General features: G+C 35.1%; 1 protein-coding gene across 1 annotated transcript; it reads right to left on the bottom strand.

Annotated features, from left to right (window-relative positions):
* On the bottom strand, positions 1-26,394 carry PRR27 (proline rich 27). The gene is given in 4 exon segments (XM_032259375.1): positions 1-63; positions 24,712-25,073; positions 25,076-25,172; positions 26,338-26,394. Coding segments are annotated over 4 exon segments (579 nt in total).
* Between the last annotated feature and the right edge of the window lie 1,318 nt (positions 26,395-27,712).

Below are 27,712 nucleotides of genomic sequence, written 5' to 3'. Positions count from 1 at the left end.
TTATTCCATATTTAGGTATTTAATATGAACATTGTCTTGATCATATTCGTCGTTATTTAAATGCTAAGAAGAAACAGAAAAACAGTTTCAATTAATATACATTTTTTACTACTAATAAAAACTTTTCATTAAACATTTTTTCCTGCTAGTTAAAAGAAATGAGAATCCAGTTATATTTTGAAATATAAACAACAGTAAAACACTGTAATAAGCAAAACTAGTCAATACATCTATGAAATATTGAATACTAATTGATTGCTAATGAAATGCTAATAGAACTATTCCAAGAGAAATAATTACATTTTCTCATAGTCAAAAGCATTAGATACTTGGAGATGACAAAAATACCATTAAGTTATTAAAATAATGTATTTAATTAATTTTCCTCATTAATTAATTAATTACCATTTTATTTTTATTATTTTCCCAAAATATTTCTATTATTATTTCAGGATTTTGAATGTGTCATGTATGCATAAAATAATTCATGTGAAACTGTTGAAACTGGGTGGGAGGAATTAAATTTTGTATATAAAGGCTACTTGCTTGAAAATGACCTATTTCAATTTATTTAGAAGTGGTGGCTTATTTCCTGTTAAATGACTTAATAAGAATTTTAATATGAAGAAACATTTTTGAGTGATTAAACTATGCCAAATTCTTTATAATATTCTTTCATCAATTCTATATATACATTTGTAAGATTGTAAGTCATTACCTTCTTTTTTGAAGATGAGGAAACCTGAGGCTTAAAGGAGTTAGCCAGAGTGTTAGGATGTGGGAAACTTTGGATTAAGATCCTTATGAAGAGCAATCCATAACCTCCAACTTGCATATTTATTTGTTCCTTCTATTTGGATTAAGACTAATTCTACTCTATCTCACCATGTAGATGGAGATTAATTTCTCATAAATTATATGTCACTGTTCTTCATATATCTAAAATAATTTATGAAGTCATACTTCAGTTACTCATGCTGTAGGTAAGACAAGCTTAAGTAATTTTAAATCTTTAATAATTCCTCTGACATCTTCCATGCATAATCTTTTTTGACCATTTTATTATCTTTTATGATTGGCTCAAAGGTGCTGCATTTCTTTGATCCTTAGATGTATGTTTTTCATATTTAATTATCCTCAGCTCAGGATCTATCTAATAGTAGATGTCTTCTCACTGTGTTATGTTTAAATTAAGTTTTAAAAAGACTGATTTTTTTATTTTTTATATATTTTTTCCATTTTTTTATTTTATTGCATTTTAGGTTTTGGGGTACATGTGAAGAACATGCAAAATTGTTGCATAGGTACACACATGGCAGTGTGATTTGCTGCCTTCCTTCCCATCACCTACATCTGGCATTTCTCCCCTTGCTATCTCTCCCCAGCTCCCTACCCCCCACCGTCCCTCCCCTATTTCCCCCCAACTCACCCCAGTGTGTAGTGTTCCCCTCCCTGTGTCCATGTGTTCTCATTGTTCAACACCCGCCTATAAGTGAGAACATGTGGTGTTTGATCTTCTGCTCTTCTGTCAGTTTGCTGAGAATGATGGTTTCCAGGTTCATCCATGTCCCTACAAAGGACCCAAACTCATCGTTTTTGATGGCTGCATAATATCCCATGGTGTATAAATTAAATTGACATTTAAATTTCCTGTAAAATGTTACAAAAGATTTTGCATTGAAACAAAAAGAGTTGTGTAAAAAGAAAAGCACAGGAAGAGAGAGACAGGATGTAATTTTGGTATTAGTGAGGATACATTTATTGTCCAAGTCATGAAAGTAATGCTACTTTCATGCAATGGAAAAGATAAACACCCATAAGAAAAGAAGCTGCGTTGTTTTGTGATTGAGATATATAGAGAAGTTTTATTTCACCTGGCAAGCAATAAACAGGAAGGTGAAAAAAATTATGAAATATTTTGGAAAAAAGAAACACATTTGCAATGAGGTATATGACCCAACCCTACATAGACATACAACTCTTAGCAAGAACTGGCGACATTGCTTAATTGGGGAATTTGTTTTTCTTTGTTAGTGCTATCTAAAATAATGTCAACTAAAATTAGATGAAAAGGGGTAATTTATATCACTGCTTACTTCTCCAAAAATGCTTAAGTCTTCATTTGCTCAACTTTTAAAAGACACTTAAAGATGATTTTTGTTTCTTTATTTGTCTACAAAAAACATTCTAAACTTCTAAAAGACCAGTAGATATATGACATATCTTAAATTAAATACTGCTGGCAATGATGATAAAAAAGTACCAAGATTAGGAGTAAAGTAGTCATCAGGGAGAGATTGATTGTACTTGTAATTAATTATAAATTTATTTTTTATTGTAAGATTATCTTGACATGGAAAATTAGCATTTTACTCCTTTTATCAAAATGACATGAGTATACATAATGGATATTATGGCATCATGAAAGAAAAGCAAAGAAAGTATTATGGTGAGTCAAGCAATACATTTTTACTGCATGCCATTAAACAAAATGCTATACTAAGCATTGCTATAAATACGAAGAATGATTATGTATTGACAATGTAATGTTGATACTTCTTTTGTGCTTTTGAACTTCATATTTTTCTTTGTAGTATGATAAGTAAATCTTAGATAATATTTAATATTAGCATTGTCATGCACAGTGCTTATGCTATGTATTATTTCTATAACTCCTTAACCTATTTTCCCCTTCATGAGTCGTTGAGTTTTAATTAATCAATGATTTATTTAAGATATAATCAGTATAACTTTCTACAAAAAACTTCACTGCCATTATTGAATAACTTCTCCTCTGGCACATATATAAAGAGAACAGAGGGAGTAAAGTTATTACTAACAAAATTACCTTACTTCTAAGATTAATGATAAGCACATAATCCTTCTGAAAGGATATGAAGCCTAGATTTACAGCTATATAAACCCTTTTAAAAATTCAGGGTCCGTTATCTTTAATCATACCAGTCTTTTCATCTAAGCACCACTAGTAATTTATATGGTTACTCAAAGAATTAATGGCTTTTGTATCCTTTATTATACCAAGAAATATTTAATCTCCCAGAAAAAGGGATCGCAGCATGACAGATTTGCAGCACTCTTTACAGATGTCTTCTTATCTCTTTAATTTAAAAAAGAGCTATTGCAGACTGCCAAAAAGCAATGCTCTGTCAATATAAATACAGTGAAATACAAATATTCCTTTTTAGGAATTCTACCATTCCTAGAATAGTAGAATTGCTTTTGTACTTTTACTGGAAAAATAAATCTTAAATATATGATTCACTTATTTAAATACTTTATTCTCCTTGTTAAACTTGTGCATGAGACACAATGGTTCACTTGCAGAATTTCAGGAGGACAGAGATGACTCTGACATGATCCCTTTTACTGCTATTTAGAAAACACATTATAGGGATGTGGAGGATGTAAGAAAGGAGAGAATAGGAGGTGATTGTGGTAATTAGTTAGAGATTATGGTGGTTTGTATATGGTAGTGATAGGGTGCGATGGCAAAAAATGAACAAGATCTACTCAATAGCACAATAGTCAATAATAACTTGTGTATATTTAAAAATAAAGAATGTAGTTGGATTATTTATAATTCAAAGGGTAAATGCTTGAGAGGATGCCTACTCCATTCTCCATGATGTGCTTATTTCACATTGCTGCCTGTATCAAAACATCTCACGGACTCTGTAAATATATACACCTAGTATGTATCCACAAAAATTAAAACAAAGAAACGTTTTGATTGTTGAAGTTGGCATTTCCAAAATGCATTGTGATGTCAGCTGTGAGGGGTTAGAGAAGGAGTATAATCAGGAAAGAGTTTTAAAAGTGTTTGCTTGCCCAACTGGAGGACTGAAATGTTGAGTTACTGAGAGGAGGAAGATAGCAGTAGGGAGAGATCCGATGAGGAGGAAATCTGTAGTGGAGTATCAGACAAACGTTATATTTAAGTTGTTTACTGGACAGCTAAGTAAAAAGGTGTAAATATAGTCATGGTTTCATGTTTAATGTTTTGACAAACTGATAAATTGTTTTTCAAAGCAGCAAAGCAGTTGTACTATTATATATTCTCACCAGCAATGTATGAGCAATGTCTTCAGAACCTCATCAACACCTGTTTTCTGACTATTTCATTCTAGCCATGTTTGTGGGTGTGATGAGATATCTCACTATAACTTCTATTTCATTTTCCTGATGAGTAAGGATGTCGAACATCTTTTTGTGCTTCTTGGTGATTTGTGTATCTTGTTGTGAGAAATGTCCAATGAAATATTCGCCCATTTTTAAATTGTGTTGTTTGTAAGAGTTCTTTATATTCTGAATACAAGTCCTTTATTCAATATATGATTTGTAAATATTGTCTTTAATTATATGTGTATTGTCTTTTCATTTTCTTGGTTGTGTTTTTTTGAATGCACAAACGTCTTAAATATGCATAGAGTTCTAATTTATCTATTTTTTATTTTGCCATTTGCATTTTGGTGTAATATCTGAAAACTAATTGCATAATTCATGGTTGTGAAGATTTAATCCTGTGCTTTATTCTAAGAGTTTTTATAATTTTCACCCTTACATTTAGTTCTATAATCCATTTTTAGTTAATAGGTAGGGGTTCAGCTTAATTATTTTTCATGTAGATGTCCAATGGTAGTACTATTTTTTGAAAAAAATTCTTTCCCCATTGAATTTTTTTGCATTCTTGTTGAAATTCAGTTGACTATAAATATAAAGGCTTATTTCTAGACTCTCCATTCTAATCCAATGTTCTATATGTCTATCTTTATGACAGTACTACAGTGACTATACAGTAAACTTGAAATTCAGAAGTATAAGTCCTCCAACCTTGTTTTTCTTCTATATGACTGTTTGGACTATTCCATACTCCTTGCATTTATACAGGAATTTTAGAAACAGCTTGTCAAATTTGCCAAAAAAGAGGAGCTGAGGTTTTGATAGGAATTACATTAAATCTATAGTTCAGTTTGTGTAGTACTGCCATCTTAAAATATTAAGTCATCTGGTCCATGGTCATGAAATACTTTTTCATTTATTTACATCTTTTAGAATTTATGCCAACAATGTCCTTAGGAATGTTCCAGGTTTAATTTAGATCAAGGGATAAAGTGAAAGTTTAGAGAAGAAGTTGAGAATATAACATATTTAGTGGTGACTTATGAGTGTCATAGGATATAACATGAGACTCAGGAGGTAGGAAGTGCTGTCAGATGGTTCAGAAAAATGAAATATGTGGATATGTGTAGGAAGCCAGCCCTACATCACCAGTGGGTACTAGCAGTTTGGTGGCAACAAAGGAATGAGAAAAAGACAGATTACGAGAGACAGTGGGACCAGGGGGCCATCACTTATTACTGGAGGCAGTGAAGGCCCTGAGCTCTGATTATCCACATTATTTATTGATTACAATAACTTTGATCTACAGGGTAGGGGTGGAGTAATGGTGGGAAAAGGGTAATGGTGGAGTGAATCAGTGAGCCGGAACTGAATCAGTGAGCCGGAACTGGTGTGTTATCCTAAGGATTAATAACAGTGGCAGTTTGGGAGTTTCACAAAACAAGAATGTGTGGTTGTCTTTAGCCTATTAGGCATGTGCAGCTGATGGAATTCTGGCCTTACAAGGCACCTACAAGTCTGGCTAAGTCATAGTGCTACGAAGGGGTTTTACATCCCTGAGCACAATGTTTATAGTAAGAGAGCCGAGGACACCCTGCACCCTGGAAAATGAGGCATGGAGAGGTCTTCCTCCTCAGAGGACTCCTGCAGCCTTCTGCAGTTTGCTGTTCTTTGTTTATGTGTTACTCATAACTGATTTATGTAGGCACTCCGTAAGTTCTTTCTCCTTTGCAGCTTTTCCCAACAGATATGTATGAAGATTAGAGTCCAGAAAAAGAGGAAACAATGGGAAATCTGTATTGTTTGTGAAGGCTAAAATAACAACAACAACAAAAAAATGGAAATAAGAAACATGACAAGCTTAATCCTGACGGTTGGCAGGAGGAGGGTGATCAGGTTGTGAGCTCTGGAGAGAAGCTAGAAGCAGGAGCACATGGCATTGTGTGCCTCTCACTTAACTCTTGTGGATGAAAAGTTGAAGACAAAAGGCAGTCTTTTCAAGCACACAGTAGTGGCTCCCTCTTAACCCTACAGATGTAGTTTGCCAAGGTATGATCGCACTCTGAGAGTGTCCTACTTCTTTGACTATTTATTCCTACTTTCTTTAGGGGGTTCTTACTTCTATGCATGCCTACTGAACACTGGTGTTGTTGCATATCTAAATAGTAATGGTCGCCCACAAGCAGTAAGAAATCTGAACTTGAGACTCAATGATATGTGACGGCAAATTTATGTGAAATGTTAGTAAGGTTTTTTTTTTTTTTTTCTTTTCTCTCCCCATTTTTCCTTCAGGAACTTCTCAACTTGAGCTATGAGTTAAGAGGGTCTCATTGCCCTTAGATGTTGCACATAACTGCCAAAATAGATACACTTAATTCTGTGTATTGTATGTCAATTATACCTCATTAAATCTATTGGTTTTAAACAATAATGGAACAAAATCTTAGCTTTTAAACTAAGTCAGGCTTTCAGACGAATAAAAAACCTTAGGAAGTATATGAGATCATAGAGACTATTAACAGACCTGAGGTGAGGAAAGGTGAAAGAGATGGAAACAATACTAGAGACTTAAAAACCACTTATGAGTGAGAACATGCGGTGTTTGGTTTTTGGGTGCAGCAAACCACCATGGCACGTGTATACCTATGTAATAAACCTGAACTTTTTGCACATGTATCCCATAACTTAAAGTATAATAATAATAATAACACTTGTTTTTGATGCTACATCTTGCCCCTCTTGCTTACCCACAAACAGAGCCAGGCTCCAGCCTAGTGGGAGATGACCCCCTTCCTTCTCAAGTGAGGTTGGGATATCCCAGTGCATTTCTTTCTGGGTCTAGACTTGGGAGATGAGAGCCCCTGCAGAGAACTTTCCTGTGTATCTTTGTGTATCATCTATGTTTAAACTGGATATATGACATGAAAGAGCCATGGCTTCATACTTCCGCAAAGTGGGGTATGGGAGAGCACTCAAATTTTCCTCTGCATATATCATTTTCAGCCCAAAGTAGGGTAAAAACATTATCTAATGTGAAGAGTGCTGGTGGCCAGGAACAGTGCCTCCCACATTGGGAGGCCCAGGAAGTAGGATTGCTTGAGCCCGGGAGTTTGAGATCCGCATGGGCAGCATAGTGAGACTCCATCTCTACTGAAAAAAAAACAAAACAATTAACTGGGCATGGTGGCGTGTGCCTGTAGTCCCAGCTACTTGGGAGGCTGAGGCAGAAGGATCACTTGAGTCCAGAAACTTGAGGCTGCACTCTAGCCTGGGAGACAGAGTGAGACTCTGTTTTGAAGAGAAAGAAAAAGAAAGAAAGAGAAAGAAAGAAAGGAAGGAAGGAAGGAAGGAAGAGAAGAAAGAGAAGAAAGAAAGAAAGAGAAAGAGAGATAGGAAGAAAGAGAAAGAAAAAAACGAAGGAAGGAAGAAAGGAAGGGAAAAGGAAAAGAAAAATGAAAAAGAAAAAGGGAGTGGACACTGCAGGAATTGCATAAGATGTGGTACTCTTAGGCTGACCACAACGGAGTGAAATGACTAGGCCTGTGGGCTAGGTGAGAACAATTACACATCTGTAAAAGCCAGAATGTAGAGACTTTGGCCAAAATGTATACACCTTATCACAGGTAGGATGTTACCTCAATATCTAGTAAAAACAGATGATACTCAGGGAGGAGAGGAGGAATATCCTTCATGAGTCTGAATTTTAAACTACATGTAAATGAGGTGTTCCCCAGCTTATCTAAATGTACTTAGAACTGACTAGATTAAGTTTTCTACTCCGAGAACTCAGGAAAGAAAATAAATTCAATTATAGGACATATAACTGTGGGCTTTTACATCACTATTATGGTTATAGCCTTTATGCCAGTGTTAAATGTTTGTGGGTAGCCATGGAACTGAAATATCCTAGAAAGTCTGCCTTTAGTAAGAAAAGAAGAGGATTGAGGATTATATTATGATGATGAGATATAAAATAAGATAAAACGGGACACTGTAACCTTAATAAGATAGTTTCAGAGTAAGTAAAAGATAAAAATTAGACTGTAGAGGCTGAGGAGTGAATCTTAAATGAAAAAAATAATTACTTATTGATAAAATTTGGCTATGAAGGCAAAAATAAAAATACAATTCAAGAATAAGAATATCAAGGCCTTTGGTATGTTTCCTTATAGAGTTTAGCATGTTCAAGTGATGACAGGTGGAATAGAGTAGAGATCTGGAAGTCGAAGATAGAGAATAGTAAACAGAAATTGTCCTCAAAAAGAGGGATTAGTCTTACACAAAAAGAAAGGAGAGGAGTATGTGTGGATATGCAAAGCGGTACATTCAGTGGTTTGGTGGTTGAATGCTTTCTTCTTCAAAACCATTTCTGCGTAAAGGAGAAACTAGGTTTGAGGGTTTGAGTAGAGTCATGAAATGCAGAGAATTGGAATTCCCTCATGACTTTCTCTTATAATATATTATATTCAACTGCTATAAATTTTCCTAGTTGCAACTCTTTATTATTATTTTTTATTATAAAACGTAATGCCAATACCAAAGAGAACCTTAAATGTAACTATCAAGCAAACACTGATGAACCAAAGGCCATCACTTCATTAAACAGAGAGCATTGCCAACACCTTCGTGTGTGTCTATGTTTTCTTGTGCTCTCCCTTATCCCTAGAGACAACTGTAATTACTGTTTGTTTTCTTTATAGCTTTACCACCTGTGTTGTATCCCTGATGAACATATTTTAGCTTTGCCTAGTTTTGAATATTATATAAAGGAAGTTATAAAGGCATGTTTTCTTCTTTATAACTTGCTTCTTTTGATAAATATTAAAATATTAAAATTCATTTATAAAATGTGTGCAGTTTATTCATAGAAGCTACACACATGCAGAGACATACACATGCATATATATGTTTGGGTGCATATATATTTAAGGTGTCAGTATTTTATTGCTTATTTTTCGCTTGTCTTTTTGTTATCTTTACAGGGTATGCAGATGAACAGATATTCTTAATTTCAACACAGTCAAAATCATCAGTAGTTTACTTCAAGTTAAAACTTTTCCTCTACTTAAATGTCAAGAAGATATTCTGCAATGTCATATTTTAAAAGATTTTAGACAGTGTGGAGATTCCTCAAGGACCTAGAAATAGAAATTCCATTCGACCCAGCAATTCCATTACTGGGTATATATCCAAAGGATTATAAATTGTTCTACTATAAGGACACGTGCACACGAATGTTCATTGCAGCACTGTTTACAATAGCAAAGACCTGGAACCAACCCAAATGCCCATCGATGATAGACTGGACAGGGAAAATGTGGCACATATACACCATGTAATACTATGCAGCCATCAAAAACGATGAGTTTGTGTCCTTTCTAGGGACTTGGATGAACCTGGAAACCATCATTCTCAGCAAACTGACAGAAAAGCAGAAGATCAAACACCGCATGTCCTCACTCATAGGCGGGTGTTGAACAATGAAAACACATGGACACAGGGAGGGGAGCACTACACACTGGGGTCAGTTGGTGGGAAATAGGGGAGGGACGGTGGGGGGTGGGGAGTTGGGGAGAGATAGCAAGGGGAGAGATGCCAGATGTATGTGATGGGGAGGAAGGCAGCAAATCACACTGCCATGTGTGTACCTATGCAACAATCTTGCATGTTCTTCACATGTACCCCAAAACCTAAAATGCAATAAAATAAATAAATGGAAAAAAAAACCAAACACTGAATATCACACACACACACACACACACACACACACACACACACACACACAAAAGATTTTAGTTTTGTCTTTCACATTTGGATCTGTTACAACCATAGAGCTGAATTTTGACCCAGTATTGACTAGAAATCTTATTTTATTTGTTTCCATATTTATAAATAATTGGTTGCGGTATTACCATTCCTAACATAAATTGTGTCCATAGGCATGAGAATGTTTTTATGTTTGTTCTTCTGTGCATTGTTTTTTTTTTTTTTTTCACCAAAGTTTTAATTAGTCATAGATATATAACAACTTTTTCTATCTTCTAGAATAGGCCCCTTAAACATGCATTTGTTTAAGCTTATTGATTTTTCCAGGTTCTTTGATTTTATCTGCCAATGTAAAAATCATATTGTCAACTTTCAGTTACTGTTTTGAGTTTTTAAAACATATTATTGTATCCACATCATCAAAGTTTCCAATCCATGAGCATGGGCTCTGCATTTATTTAGGTCTGCTTTACTAAAGTTTTTATAAACTTTCCCATGGAAGTCATGTATTTTTTTAGTTGGATCCTCCATCTCTAGATTCTTGATAATTTTTGATGAAAGGGAACATCTGAAATGTTATTTTGAACATTCGTGTGCACGTGTCCTTATAGTAGAACGATTTATAAACCTTTGGATATATACCCAGTAATGGGATTGCTGGCTCAAATGGAAATTCTATTTCTAGGTCCTTAAGGAATCGCCGCACTGTCTTCCACAATGGTTGAACTAATTTACACTCCCACCAACAGTGTAAAAGTGTTCCTATTTGTCCACACCCTCTCCAGCATTTGTTGTCTCGAGATTTTTTAATGATAGCCATTCGAACTGGCGTGAGATGGTATCTCAATGTGGTTTCGATTTGCATTTCTCTAATGACCAGTGATGATGAGCATTTTTTCATATGTTTCTTGGCCTCATGTATGTCTTCTTTTTTAAAGTGTCTGGTCATATCCTTTGCCCACTTTTGAATGGGCTTGTTTGTTTTTTTCTTGTAAATCTGTTTTAGTTCTTTGTAAATTCTGGATATCAGCCCTTTGTCAGATGGGTAGACTGCAAAAATTATTTCCCATTCTGTTGGATGCTGATTCACTCTAATGACTGTTTCTTTTGCTGTGCAGAAGCTGTGGAGTTTGATTAGGTCCCATTTGTTTATTTTGGCTTTTGTTGCCAATGTTTTTGGTGTTTTGGTGATGAAGTCCTTGCCTATGCCTATGTCCTGAATGGTTTTGCCTAGACTTTCTTCTAGGGTTTTTATGGTGTTAGGTCTTATGTTTACAAATGTTCATTGTAGCACTGTTTACAATAGCAAAGACCTGGAACCAACTCAATGCCCATCGATGATAGACTGGACAGGGAAAATGTGGCATATATACACCATGGAATATTATGCAGCCATCAAAAACGATGAGTTTGGGTCCTTTGTAGGGACTTGGATGAACCTGGAGACCATCATTCTCAGCAAACTGACAGAAGAGCAGAAGATCAAACACCGCATGTTCTCACTCATAGGCGGGTGTTGAACAATGAGAATACATGGACACAGGAGGGGAGCACCACACATTGGGGTCAGTTGGGGGAAAATAGGGGAGGAATAGTCGGGGGTGGGGAGTTGGGGAGAGATAGCATGGGGAGAAATGCCAGATATAGGTGAAGGGGAGGAAGGCATCAAATCACACTGCCATGTGTGTACCTATGCAACAATCTTGCATGTTCTTCACATGTACCCCAAAACCTAAAATGCAATTAAAAAAAAAGACTCAGGATAGGTAGAAGTTCATATTGTTTTGTTTCTTATTTTAATTCTGGTGACTATAGTATTAAATTTTGTTTATCATGCTCTACATGTGCTATCCATTAATAAGAATTTTTTATAATGGCAAGAGAATATTACAAAACTAAATATTTAATGGGATATGAATATTTGTTCTATACATTTTTTTAAAATTTTACTTTAATTTCTGGGACACAGGTACAGAATGTGCAGGCTTGTTACAAAGGTATACAGACAAGTACCTAATGCACATGGGGCTCAAAACCTAGATGATGGGTTGACAGGTGCATTAATAGGAATTTTAACAGAGGAATATAACAGAGTTATGTTGTTAAAAGTTATAAGGAGATTACAAGTGATTTCACTGAGAGGCATTACTAGTGTAGACTCAGATTATTTCTCCAACAGCATTTGCTGTGATCTATAAATTACTTAACTTCTCTCTGCTGTAGAGTTACAGCAGAGATAAACTGGGATAATTATACAATTTAATGTGAGAAGGATATCCCATGAAAAATGCAGGTAGCCATTGCTATTATTAGTAACTATTTGGGATACCCATGTCAGCTTCCCTAGTATTGAGCACTATTTGCACTATTGGCTTGAATAGTGCTTGGTCATGATGACTTAGTATTAAATTCAACCTGTTGTATTTTATCCTATCCAAAAATTGGATTGATTTATAAAATGTTTATGGTAAAAGATTTCCACATTAGATTTGCTATGGAGGTTACAACAACACATTAAAATGAATTTAGAAACTCTGAAAAAAAAAAGAAATGTTATTTTGGAACATTAAAAAATTTAGGGAAAATTTAAATACAGTATAACATATAAATATCAGTGTACAACTTGTTAAAATATTATATTTTTATATATTCATGCATTTGCCTAGGCCCAATATATAAATCTATTCCTTCCTCCCAAGGTCACCATCAGTTTTCTAAAGTGATTGTGTCATCTATGCATCTACTGGTTTTAGTTCCAGTTAGTCCACAACTTTATCAACATATGATGTCATTAGATTTTTTTTGTGTCATTGTGACAAGTATGTAGAAGTAATTCATTGTGGTTTTAATATCCATTTTTATGACAAGCAAAGATGTTAATCAGCTTCTCATTTGTTGGCCATTTAGTTATGTTCTTTGGGAAATGACACTTCACATATCATACCTTTTTTATTGGTCTGTTTGTAACTTTATGGTCTGTGTGGAGATTGCTTATTCATTCCATTCTCCAAGTCTTTGTGTTTTCTCCAGAAAAACTAGTTTCCTCCCACATCTCAAAGATGAGGAGGACAGATGAACTTTTTTCTCTAAGTTGTCCCTGTCTGAGTGTGGGCATGAGTGTGAGTGTGCCCTGAGATGGGTTGACGTCCTGTACAGGGCTGTTCCTGTCTTGCACCCTGAGCTGCTTGGAGAGGCTCTGACCACTGGAACTGAGATAAGTGAGTTGGAAAATGAATGAATGAGTGAATGAATGAAAACAAATTATTGCAAAATAAAAATTGTAAAAGATACAAAATAGAAATGGTAAAAGACTGTATAAATGCACAACAATGAACAATGTGGTGCAAAAGAGCTCAGCAAGACCATCATATTTATTGTTTTTGAACTGCGTGGTTCAAAACAAAACAATTTTTGTTTTGCAAGCATTTACATCTTGATCTAACTAACCTACCACCACCATGTCTGCCGTTGCTCAATGGCTCACCAAAAATTGGGTAAATAATTTTCTGATTTGTTTTTATTAATCTTTCTTAAATGTATGTACAGCTCACATTTATTTCAATGTTTAATACTGAAAGTATTTTTGGTCTTTATTTAGAAGTTTGGTAATGTTTTTATGACCAGAAATATGCCATAGGAAGTTTACTCTTTTGTTCTTCTATCAATTAGCCTATGGTAAAGTTGGTTTTGTTATACATCTTCTTGCTCAAAGTCATAGTTTCCAAGAATCTAACCAAGATGTTAAGTGAGGACTTGCCATATGTTATTAGCTGACACTTACATTTTGTATGAAAGTATTTTGAAATTTTCTTGAACTATTTTCTTTTAAATTCTATTTATGTATTTATTTCAGGGACTAGGTCGTGTTCTGTTGTCCAGGTTGAGTGCAGTGGAATGATCATAGCTCACTACAACCTCAAACTCCTGGGCCCAAGCCATCCTCCTGCTTCAGCCTCCCAAATAGCTATGACTACAGGCATGTGGTACCATGCCTGACTAATTTTTTTCAACGTTTTTGTAGAAACAGAGTCTAACTATTTTGCCCAGGCTAGTCTTGAACTTCTGGCCTCAAGAGATCCTCCCACCTTGGCCTTTCAAATTGCTGAGATTATAGGCATGAACCACTGCATCCGGTTCCCCCAAATTCCATTTCATAGCATCATGTTTTAGCATCTGTTTCATCTTAATTTTGATTTTTAAAATTTACTTGTTTTCTCCTTAATGCTACCATAATGTAATTTCAGTGAGAGTAGACTCCTTGCTATTGTCTATGCCTAAGCTCCCAGTATGTAGAAAAGCTCCTGGCACAGAGGAAATGGAAAAGCTGTTTGTTGAAAGAATGTCTTTGCAACAGAACTCAAGGAATAGCAAGATGAGGTCTTATTCTTTATTACTTAGTGTATGATTTGCGATTTTGGGTCTTTTAAGAATAAATTAGCAGGCTGGGAGCGGTGGCTCACGCCTATAATGCCAGCACTTTGGGAGGCCAAGGTGGGCGGATCACAAGGTCAAGAGATCGAGACCATACTGGTCAACATGGTGAAACCCCATCTCTACCAAAAATACAAAAAAATTAGCTGGGCATGGTGGCGCATGCGTGTAGTCCCAACTACTTGGGAAGCTGAGGCAGGAGAATTGCTTGAACCCAGGAGGCAGAGGTTGTGGTGAGCCGAGATCGTGCCACTTCACTCCAACCTGGGTAACAAGAGTGAAATTCCGTCTCAAAAAAAAAAAAAAAAAAAAAAAAGAATAAATTAGCTATTTTTTGATGAGTGGTAAGGGGTATGACACCAATGTAATACACATTTGGTAAAAACAGAGACATTAACAGGCAAGCTAACGAAAAAATAATAGCCTTGACTACTATTTCTCAGAAAAATGAAATAAAATGTAGCAATAAATTATACGCTTGCAAGAGAAACATTTTAGTAAAAACAAAGCAATTCACATCCCAAAGGCATTTGTTATTCATTTCTGTTAGTGTACATTATATAATCCACAGATGTCATCATAGTAGGACCAAACTTCTGAGTAAGGAATATTGAATGAGATTTTGATTTGTTAGAAGTATACAAGTCAGTATTTTATAGGGAGATGTTTCAGGGATCCATATGCGAAAATTTGAATATATATGATATATAGTGACTCAAAATTTAAAGTAAAAATTTTATTAATCTGATTTGATTGCCCTCAAAATCCTCTCCACGCTGCCACATACTCACACTAATAGGCACAATACTATTGTGGTTGAGAGAGTAAGGGCTATACTTTCTCCTTTATGTTTTCCAGACTTCTTTGCAGGTAGTGTGAAGGCATATGCCTAGTTCTGACCGATGGGCTGTGAGAAGTTGTGTGTGCCATCTTTTTGGCTATGGCAATTCAATAAAAATAGGTATTTTTTTCTCTCTCACTCTGATATGGAACTTTGGAGGTGATGTGTTCAAGAGGTAGCACATGATTAGAATATGAAGCGATGTGAAGAAGAAATAATCTTATATAGTATAGGACAATAATGTTTTGATGATTATCTATTACCATAGGATGAATAATGTATACAAATAATACAGTAATTATTGATTTATGTTTGACTAATGATATGTTTGACAAACACGTATACACAGAATTCTTAAAATAGGATACCAAGACAAATAATCATGTTATCCCAGGTAAGCATAATGCTGATATACTTTTTTAAAATACCAAGGCATTTTCACGAACTAGACATTTACTTATTTATTTGTTGCTAATATATTATCTCAATTTTTCATAATCTAGTAGCACAAAGAGAAAATGTGGGTACCTTAACTACATCAGATACTGCAAGCATTTAGCAGTTTCTGTCACCTGCTAACAATATGATTTCAGGCAAATTAGCCCTCTGTATCTCATAAATAGAATGAGATGGGGAATACTAATGACTTGTAAAAATTATATCTTATTAGTTCAGATAAGAGTGTCTAGAAAACAGTAGAAAATTAATATTTGCTTTTGAGAGTTTATTTCTGCTGTAGGTAAGTTGATGTTAATGTGTGTCTGAAAGCATGCTGAATCTGGAATTTCATATTTATTTAGGTGTTAGGTTAAAGAGCTAGGATAAAAATGAATATTCTTTCATTCTTAATATCATTTTTATGGTTTTATTTATGCAATAAAGAGTTTTATTAAAGGAGAAACTGCTCACTGATTTTTCTTAAAATCTTGGAACAATAATAATTATATTTATCACATTCTTACTGTTTTACTTAATTTCATATGATACTTACAATTCTATTAGTCTATAATAATGTTATCTCTACTTTACAGATGAGAAATGAAGGTATACAGAAAGTCAGTAATTTCCTTGCACTATCTTTGCTACTAAGTGTTGATCCTGGGGTATAGGCCCACTTGGTCTGACTGCAGTATCCAGCATTTTGTATCCACAAAATTCTATTGCCTCTCACAATTATTCTGTCTGATTTTAATAATTATATTTATCAGAAAATTATTCCAAAGTGATCCATTACATTCACAGGTGAATTTTAAGGTTACCTCGTGTTTATTAAAAAGGATGTAAAAAATGAAGATCTGTCATATGCCAGAGGATTTGGTGAATTTTCTTCTGAAAGTAGGTGTTCAAAATGATCACCATTAAAGGTCACTTAAATTATAAGGATAAAATAGGCAAATGAGAAACAAATCTTAATACTTCTAACTTTCTTCACTGCGACAAGCCAACTCTAGCTATTGTTATCTTTAACAGAAATGGAGGAAGCCTTTTTTTTTAAAGTCATGGATAGCATAGTTCATTAACATGTTGTTTACTGTAAGTTAAACACAGATGTTTTACCATTTTGTGACAAAAAGATCCTTGACTAAAAAATGCGCTTGTTTAGGAAAATCCTATTACCTTCAAAACTAATACTAACGTCATCCTTTAGTAGTTGCATAATTGGACTTCACACTAGGCTGAATGATTGCCATTGCAGTCCTTTCTACCTCAGTTTTCATTCAGACCTTACCATCATTTGTCTAAATTATCTAAATGTCTTCTCTGAGTTTTTCTGTTTGTCCTCAACATTTCTACCAGTTCTATATGCTATATTACTAATAAAATATAATCATGTTACTTTTCTGCTTATCAAATCATGGTATGATTACCTATCTATATTTCTGTAAAACTAGTCTGCAAACTCTTAGAGACAACGATCTTTTGGTCTCTGTATATCATGTATTTGATGGGTAGTAGATGTTCAATCGCCATTAGAGGAATAATGGGAAAAGTAGAGGCTTTGATTGCCTCAGTATTGCCTAAAATGACAACTGGAACAGAAATGTATACTTTTGTTTTTCAACTCTTCTAGACCTTATTTCCATGAATTCAGGTGTTACCTTTATAAAATCTATCAAATCTTTATCTCCAGTTTTAAATTCTCACATAAGGTTTTGTTCTGCATTTTTTTCTACCAGCCATTACTAATTAAATGTTCTCTGTCACTTTTGTCATTTTACAATCAACTTAACGAAACTGTCTTCTTTACTTTTCCCTTCCAAGAAAAATAAAGCAAAACTCCACTAACAAATACTTAACTATCCTCTCTTTTAAGAATTTCTTCTTCTCTCCCCACTTTTATTACGTAATACAATATAGCAACCCTGGATTCTTCTTTTCTTCCTTTCCACTCTTGTTCTATCTTATCTAATTACTCATAAAATGCTATTTACTTTCTCTCTGAAATATCTTTCTCACTATATCTTTTTCTTTGTACTGTTAACAACTGTTTCACTGATCTCCTCAGTTTCAGCTTCTCTTCCTAACATAGAACACACAGTGTCCACACCAATCATGTAAAAATAACTCATCTTTACTTGATCAAAAAAAAAAAATTAGTGGGTACCCAATGCTTAGGGGTCTTGTCCAATCTTTTATTATATACAATAAGTAATCCATATTCTCAGGCCACTGAATTTCAGATAATAATTCTAGACTGTCCTTTAAAATGTCTGTTATCTTTTACATTTTCTTCAACATTTGGCCATTTATAGGTTATTTTTAATCTTTAAAACATACAGATTTTTTTTTAGTATATGTTCTTATGGAATTTAGAATACTTTACTTTGGGTACAAAAATTGCTGAAATTGGATTTTGAAATAAATTTAATCTAAAAAATTGTCATGCATTCTTTTTCTATGCTACAGGGTAAGTCAGTACTTCTTAACCCTGGATATCTTTAAAATCATCTGGTGACCATTAAAAAATACTATGGCCAGACCCAACCCACCGACTAAATTAGAATTTTTGGATGGGACTCAAATGTAGTATTTTTAAATAAAGATTTTAAAGACAGCTATTTAAATTTGCACACAGAGTTGATGGGGAGAATGGCTTCAACAGCTATTAAAACACCTGTTTTTCCTATGCATGTACCCCAGAATCTAAAAAAAAAATTTTGAAATTAATTTGAAATTATAAAAAATAAACCAAAAACCAATGAATAAACACACACCTGTTTTTGTTACTATCGTGAGTAGTTCATGTGGATACTTGGCATCTATGTACTGTTGAATACAGGTTATCTATTTGTATTAAATATTTGTTCACTTACCAAACATTTTTAAAGTTATCGATTTGTGCCAGTTTCTGTTACTGAGTGATTTGGAGGCTGGGCAGAAGTAATAGCTTAAGTGTATCAAGTACTTTATTTGTATTATATTTTTCCTTATGTTAAACACATTTTGAAAGAGTAGACGTATGCCTATTTATCAGAATCTGAAAGACTAAGTCTTAGAAAAGTTAAATTATACACCTAACATGAAGCAAACAGGTGTTAGAGCCAAGACACAGACCGAGGACATAATCTTTCTGTTTTTAGAACAGTTTATTAACTAGTGGTCTTTTAAGGACAGGAGCTACTTCTGATTCAGAATAAATCAGAAAATAAATACTCTAAAATATCACCCAGGTGTTCCTGAAGGCAGTTATGATAGTTAATTCATCTTTATTTCCCTATGGCTTAGAACCATGCCAGAACTCAAGCCGATACTCAGTAAGCATTTGTTGCACATACGTGTACCTGTGAAGATGCTAATGGCTAGCAATGGTACCACGTATTATCTTTATAGGTCTGGTTGTCATTTCACAGTCCACTATGGTGAACAATCAGAAGCCTGAATTTTGTCTTACTTGGCAAGAAAGTGACAGTGCTCTACGTTTGTGAAGAAGAGTGCAATGGAGGTACAGGTTGAACATCTATATCTAAAAATCCAAAATTTGAAGTATTTCAAAATCCAAAACTCTTTGAGTACTAAACTCTTTGAGGACACATGTGGTAAATTTTACCTCTGAACAGGTGACTGGTTGCATATATATTAAAAAATATTGCACAAAATTACCTTCAGGCTATATGAATAATGTATGTACAAAATATAAATAAATTTTGTGTTTAAACCTGGGTTCCATCCCAAAGATATCTCGTGTGTATAAAAATATTCTAAAATATGAAAAATTCTGAAATCTGAAACACTTCAGGTCCCAACTATTTTGAATAAGGTATGTGTAACCAATATTTTACAAGAGAAGATATAGGGAGATTGACTATGTGGTCATCAATCTAGTTTTTCTCAGCCATGCATTATTATATTGGAATCATGTCACTGCCTATTAAATATGTAATGGAAAGTAGGGAGAAGCTAAAGACTGCCAGCAGCCACAGACCAAAGCTGGAAGAGGCAAAGTTCCCCAAGCCTATTGAGGGAGCACAATCCTGCTGACACATTGATTTCAGCCCAGTAAAATTGATTTTGAACTTTTGGCCTCCAGAGCTGTGAGAGAATATATTTTGGTTGTGTTAAGCCACCAACTTTGTGATTATTTTTTGCAACAGCTGGAAGAAATCCATACAGTCGCTATCCTTAACTGCATGTGTGTGTCATCTTCTAACTTCCAATAAAGATCCTACATTTTCTTGCTATGCTTTCTCATCCTGCCTCTGACGTTCTCTGGCTATGTTATCTTTGGCAAATCATTTGTCTTCTCTGTTACTCAGTTTTCTAATCTTTAAAATGGAGACAATAAATAAACGCTTCATAGTTAATATTCGTAAGACACTTAGTAGGGCTCCCAGTACTGACAAGTGCTATATAAGTTGAAACTAAATAAACTTTTCTAAAAGTAGATGAATCATTTTGGGGATAAGGCAATGGGGAGAGAGAGCTATTGAATGAAGAGTGTCTTTCCTTCAATTGCCTTCTTTCTACTTGAAAGAGAAAAAAAATTGGCAACAAAAGATAAAAAGAAAAAATCCATTTGTGTTGTATATTTAGACAGTGTTCAAAGGTAAGACACTCATTGCCACCATATGCTTAAGTCTTTGACAATTATGTACATATTTATGAGGTAGGCTTTAAAATTTTGAATTGAAAAAAGGCACATCATCAATATTATTTCAATATAAATTAAGTCCAAGGAAAAACTGTCACAAACAAATCAATGTAGTGAGGCAAATACTTTGAATAAAACAGAGTGAAATAATCTTTGGAAAATAAAGAAAATTTTTGTAGATTTCACTGATTTCTGCGTCACTATCTGAAAGAATAAAATAACATATTAGTTTAGTGTAATAAAATGACCAAGTGACTTACACTTAAAGTAAAATTATTTTTCTTAATTTATGATTTTAATGTTATTTTTAAAAGACTATATTGAATGGTTATCTACAAATTCATGCTACAAACAAAAATCACTTTTAAGAGACTTATCTTGTTTTCTTTTGTCTTCTTGCAAATATGATGGATTCTTGCAAGGGAATTTATGTGTACGTGTAACAACTAATGCATTCTTGTAACAGCACTACACACTGGGGTCTGTTGGGGGGAAATAGGGGAGGGACACTGGGGGGTGGGGAGATGGGGAGAGATAGCATGGGGAGAAACGCCAGATATAGGTGATGGGGAGGAAGGCAGCAAATCATACTGCCATGTGTGTGCCTATGCAACAATCTTTCATGTTCTTCACATGTACCCCAAAACCTAAAATGCAATAAAAACAATAACAACAAAATAAAAATGTAATGTGAATTCAATGTTATAATTTATTTGCATGCACGTATATATTACACAGGATATTTTCTGTGTGGGTATTGGTTTCAGATCCACACTATCTGCTGATACCAAATGATGTGAAGCTACTTCTCTGCCTTAATAGACTTTTTCCCAAGAAGTAGTATTTGTTTTCCTTTACCTGTTGTGAATTGGGTTATTTACATGGCAAAAAACTAAGTACAAATGACTACAGAATATATACACTGTTATGTGTATCTAATATCTTGAGCTGATTCACTAGCCAATTGTTCATTTTGCGTAGAAGTAAAATAAATAAAACCCAAAAGAATATAGCAATAGTTAGGAATTAACTAAAAATGGATATCTTTTAGTTTCTTTGGCAATGGCTACTGTAAAGAGGCATCACCAATGATAATAACTACCATCACATTTGCTTTTCAATTCTACTTTACCTAATGATGTCACCTTAGAAAATAATTTTGATTTGGCTGACAGTCAAAGCCTTGCCATTTTCCTGTCCAGTGAACAGTAAAATTGGAACATCTTTGAGAAAAGATGAAGGATGAGAACGAGAAATTAAGATGGTCAAATTCCTTGCTTATCTTCTAATCAGACAACTAAGACACAGTGAGTCTAATTGAGCTGTTTGTTTGGGCTGTTTGGTGGTACAAGGTGGGAACAGGGAGGCTTCAGGCCTAAATTGTTTGTTTTCTAAACAGTAGTCCTTGATATGGGGTAGGATGCTGCCTAAAGGGATAGTATACAGAATGATCTGTGATAACCTTAACAATGTCTCTTTCCATATAGTGTCCAACACTCTTCTCCCATATGAAAGGTTTTTCCCTATATTAACTACTGTTAATTTAGAATGTTCAAGTCATAATCAATTTGGGTCAATCCAAGGAGGAACTCTAGTTGTTCAGGAGTAGTCTGAGTTCCTTACGCAGGACATGACGTCATACTTTGAGAGGTTCTGAGGCAAAAACTACCAGGGCTTCTCTAAACTCCACTTTCTCACTTTCATGTAGTAAAAAATATAACACATTCAAAGGTAGCTCCAGATTGTGAGATTTAACCTCTTTATCTGTAATTTCTAAATTATATTAGCACATATGACTTACAGAAATGAACCCATGGTACTCTTCTAGAGAATTGCACAGATTTGCCTAGAAAACATCAAAAAAGATCTTTTCATAAACAATCAAATGTACTTTATTTCATAGTATTAGGCCTATATTTTCCAAATAACTTTTCTTCCCTAAGAAGTTGTGTTCTGCTGATCACTTCTTAACATGTTTAAACTATTTTATACTGCTACTAGATCTAGCTTTCTGAAACACAGAACTGGTTGAATCGCTCATTTCAATGAAGATCCCTAATAAATTGCTTTGGCTACTGGATAAAGTCCAAGGTATTGAGCAGTGTTTTCAAGGTCCCTTCTTATCATGTTCTATTTCTTTTTATCTTTACTTTCTATCATTTTCTTCTACCTCATGTGAACCATGAGCTACAGGCATATATGCAGTGTCCATAATAGGCCGGCAGATGGAAAGTGCTTGTGTCAAACTTACCGAATGAACGTGTTTAATGTGTGAAGCATTGGAGAGCAAGCCTGGCTCATCATACATCTCTAGAGAAGCTGCCAACACCATTTAATGTAACCCCTTGGTGAATATCTTAAAAGAGTTCTTATCTCCTTCTATGAAACAACTACTAAACTTTCCAAGTAGTGGCAATGTGCTACATAAATAATTCACTGGTGGATTTAAACTTCCATTTGTTTTAGCCTCTTGCCAGGGTTCAGAGTATCTTCTATGTAGTTCAGAATCCTGTTTTCCCATTGGTCAAATAGCCTAATTGGTTGGGTCATATGTACTAAAACTTAGGAACTAAGTGCTTCTTAATTTTTGTTTCTGAAAATAATTGTTTTCCTCAAAGTTTAGTAAACTTTGCTCAGGTCAAGATGAGTAATAGAAACCGCATTTACTCTCTTGCTTGAAACAAAAATAATGTGCAAATACGAGAAGGAGCAATTTTTTAATATGTAAATATCAAGCTGTGTAGAACAGTGACCACTAACAGGCAGGAAGCAAGGTAGGTAGTCTCTATGATTGTCCTAGCATACTACCTGGAGAGAGTTTCCAGGGCTTGGTGCACGGGAGCATGGGAAAACATATACACATACGGCTTGCTGCACAGAAACACACACGCACACACACACACATACACACACACAGAGAGAGAGAGAGAGAGAGAGAGAGAGAGCGCAAGCCCCAACAGATGCTCTGAGTTACGGAGACAGAGCTGGGAGTCCAGGAAGGCCAAGATAGCTGAAATTTACAGGCAGAGTATCTGATAGGAACAGGGCACAAAGATGTAGATACAAATATCTAAATATTGTATGTTCTCACTTATAAATGGTAGCTTAGCATTGAGCACACATGCACATAAATATAGGAACAATGAACACTGTGGCCTACTAGAGGGTGGTGGTTACGGCTGGGTGATAAAACCACCTCTTAGTAAAGTGGTGAAGGGTGAATGGATCCACACTGTAACCCTCAGCATCACATCATATCCCCATGTAACAAATCTGCACGTGTACCCCCATATAACCCCTGTATCTAAAATAAAAGTTGAAATGTTTTTAAAAAGAGGATACCCTCACGTTTCAACAATTGATTAATTATACAAAGACACTACCTGAGGTCAGGTAGAGAACTACCTGAAAGGACAGAATAGAACAATAATTGGTGCTCGCATAGGGCAGGAAAAAGTTCTTGATCCCACCAGCCAGAGTGAAAAACCACAAAATTCACAGACTTAAGTTGAACACTCAGAGTAGTTTGATCTCAATAAAGGAAAAAACGTCTTATATAAAAATATTTCTCTGTTCCTGTTTAATAAAGCGTAAAAGCATACTACCCTAATAGCATTCCAGAATAAAGCTCATGAAAATGTATGTGCATATACACACTTATATGTGTGTGCCCTACATATATACATTATGTACATGCTATGTACATTATATACATAATAATATATGTGTATAATGTATGTATGGCCCCAGGAGGAGGAGGGTGTGTAGGTATATATATGTGCATGTGTATGTGTAAAGATATATTTAAAAACTTAATGCTTGCCCCTAATATTAGGAACAGAGCAGGGATGCCCATCTAATCACTGTTATTGGACATTCTGCTGGATGTTTAAGCCAGTATAGCATGCAGTAAGTAAATAAATGCATGCAGTTTGGAAGCTAAAATGTTCATCAACAGATAAATGAGTAAATAAATTATGGTGTGTCTGTATAATAAAATATTAATCTGCAAAGAACCAAACTATAGTCGATACAACTTCATGGATAAATCTCTAAAAGAGAATGATGTCTGACACAAGAGTACTTGCAATTTAATTCCAGTTACATAACATTTTAGAAAATGCAAACCAATTTACAGTGACAAAAAAGCAGTCCAGGGATGAAAGAATGGAGAAAGTGGGATTACAAAGGAGGAGGAGGAAACTTTTGACAGTGGTAGATACATTCCTTATCCTGCTAATTCTTTTCATGAGTGTATACATATGTCAAAACATGTCAAAGTATTCACTTTCAATATGTGTAGTTTGCTGTATGTCAATTGTATCTCAATAAAACTGTTCAAAATATTTAAGTTGATATAGGTTTGCTTGGGAAGAGTTTGTTTGTCTTCCCTTCTACAAATCACATTTCTCATAATTATAGTGGTAAAATATAAGTAACCTACCTGATTACTATCAAAAGAGGGAGAAGGCTGAGATTCTGGGGCAGCAGGCTCAGCTGGTGATGGTGCCTCTGCAGCAGGCTTAGCTGCTACAGGTGTGGCTGCAGGAGGTGCTGTAGCAGCAGGCTCACAGCAGGTGCTGCAGCTGCTGAAAAAAATCCCTGAAGGAGGGACAAGGGGGAAATCGCTAGGAGGAGGAGGAGGAGGAGGAGGAGAAGGAGGAAGATGGGGAGGAGGAGGAACATTCAATTGAGTAGCTAAGGAGAAACCAGGAATGTGATAGACGAAGGGGAATCTAGGAGCAGTCAGATCCAGGGATATGGAGATAACCATATCAGTGTAAGGATTCCCAGGGTAACTGGGACTGTATTCACCCGGGGATAGTAAAGAGGAAGTGGCAAATTCCGTATGCCATAAGGAATATTCAGAGATGGATGAAGTTGGTGACGATAGCCATTGTAATCCTAAAGGAGAAACAAAGAAGTCGAAGCTGATTGTATTTGTCCTGTCTATATATCACTTATGTTACAACTGTGACGATATATGATAAGTAATAATGTATGTTTTTTAAAATTGTACTTTAAGTTCTGGGGTACATGTGCAGATCTTGCAGGATTGTTGCATAGGTACATACATGGCAAGGTGGTTTGCTGCCTTCATCCCCCCATCACCTATATCTGTTATTTCTCCCCTGCCGTCCCTCCCTTGCCCACCCCTGCAACAGACCCCAGTGTGATGCTCCCCTCCCTGTGTCCACGTGTTCTAATTGTTCAACACTAGCCTATGAGTGATAACATGCAGTGTTTGGCTTTCTGTTCTTGTATCAGTTTGCTGACAACGATGGTTTCCAGATTCATTCATGTCCCTATGAAGGACACGAACTCATTGTTTTATATGACTGCATAGTATTCCATGTTGTATATGTGCCACATTTCTTTATCCAGTCTATCGATGATGGACATTTGGGTTGGTTCCAGGTTTTTGCTATTGTAAACAGTGCTGCAACCAACATACGTGTGCATGTGTCTTTATAATAGAATAATTTATAATCCTTTGGTTATATACCCAGTAATGGGATTGCTGGGTCAAACAGTATTTCTATTTCTAGGTCCTTGAGGAATCGCCACACTGTCTTTCACAATGGTTGAACTAGTTTGCACTCCCACCAACAGTGTAAAAGTGTTCCTATTTCTCCACATCCTCTCCAGCATCTGTTGTCTCCAGATTTTTCAAAGATCACCATTCTAACTGGCGTGAGGTGGTATCTCAATGTGGTTTTGATTTGCATTTCTCTGCCAGTGTACTTCCATATTTTTGATGTAGGAAGTAATAATCTTTTAAGAAAATTGAATAAACTGCAATTGAGGAGGAAATATGTTGTGTTTAAGCCAATGAGAATGTTATAGTCCACAGAATATGCCAACCTAAATATGCTAGGACAAAAATAGAAGGAAAGCACTCGCACTTTTAGGATTGACATAGAATTGTGAGATCAGTAGCGCCAGGCCTTCTTCTCTGCACCCTCCATTGTCCTTCCCACTGCTCTCAGCACACTCTGGGTCTCTAAAGTGTCCACTGAAGCCTCTGCTTCTTTATTCCTCTTCCCAGTGTCCTGTATTCCAGACTTACCTTTCTCAACTTCCCTCCTCTCTTTAGCAAAGCTTCTCTTCCTTTAACACTGTGCATCTCAAATTTTCATTAAGAGGGTGAGTAGAATGAATGTAGATGTTGTTAATGTTATTGCATATAATATTATTATTTTATATAATAACATAAAATACCAAGAAGTTTCTCAATAAATGTAGATTGTTCCTCAGGGTCTATGAGATATTTTAAGGTTTTCTGGATGGAAATTCTATGATTTATTTTTAAAAGTATTAAATGAGCACCTTCTCTGTGCTGTCACTGTGCTAGGTATTGGGATCCTAAATAGTGGAAAAACAGACAAGATTTCTTTCTTCTTGTGTCTGAGATGCTACATTCCACAGCCAGTCAAGCTTCTTAATTACCATTTAATATTTTATTTCCAAGTTTAGGTTGGTTTCTTGAATTATTGAGTTAAATTTTTCTCACGAGTCATATGTCCTTTAAAACTTGAGATAATTAAAATTACGTTCAGATTTATAAAAAATTATTGATGTGTCCTACTAGGAAGTGGATAGTGTTTATGCTCAATGGATTCAGTATTATCTATGAAGTAGGAAGGATAATTGTTTTCTGGTGAGATAAATTTCAAGTTTAAGGAGAGTTGAAGGCAGTTAATGCTAGTATCAATAAGAAACTGTTTGATGTCTTTGGTTACCAACACAGTTTAAAAATGGTATTGGGAAAACTGGCTAGCATATGCAAGAAGCTGAATCTGGACCCCTTCCTTACACCTTAGACAAAAATTAACTCCATATGGATTGAAGATTTAAACATAAGAACTAACACCATGAAAACCCTAGAAGAAAACCAAGGCAACACCATTCAGGACATAGGCAAAGGCAAGGACTTCATGACTAAAACACCAAAAGCATTGGCAACAAAAGCCAAAATAGACAAATGGGATCTAATTAAACTTGTCTCTGCAAAGCAAAAGAGACAATCATTAGAGTGAATTGGCAACCAACAGAATGGGAAAAAATTTTTTCAATCTTCCCATCTGACAAAGAGATAATACCTAGAATCTACAAAGAACTAAAGCAGATTTACAAGAAAAAACAAACAAACCAATTCGAAAGTGGGCAAAGGATATGAACAGACACTTTTCAAAAGAAGACATTTATGCAGCCAACAAACATGAAAAAATGCTCATCGTCACTGATCTTTAGAGAAATGCAAATCAAAACTACATTGAGATGCCATCTCACGCCAGTTAGAATGGTGATCATTAAAAAATCTGGAGACAACAGATGCTGGAGAGGATGTGGAGAAATAGAAACACTTTTACACTGTTGGTGGGAATGCAAATTAGTCCAACCATTATGGAAGACAGTGTGGCAATTCCTCAAGGATCTAGAAA

This window comes from Sapajus apella, unplaced genomic scaffold, assembly GCF_009761245.1.
Source record: "Sapajus apella isolate SASKATOON/1434 unplaced genomic scaffold, GSC_monkey_1.0 scaffold108, whole genome shotgun sequence".
In the NCBI taxonomy this organism is placed as follows: Eukaryota; Metazoa; Chordata; class Mammalia; order Primates; family Cebidae; genus Sapajus; species Sapajus apella.
This window is presented reverse-complemented; position numbering and strand designations above follow the sequence as displayed.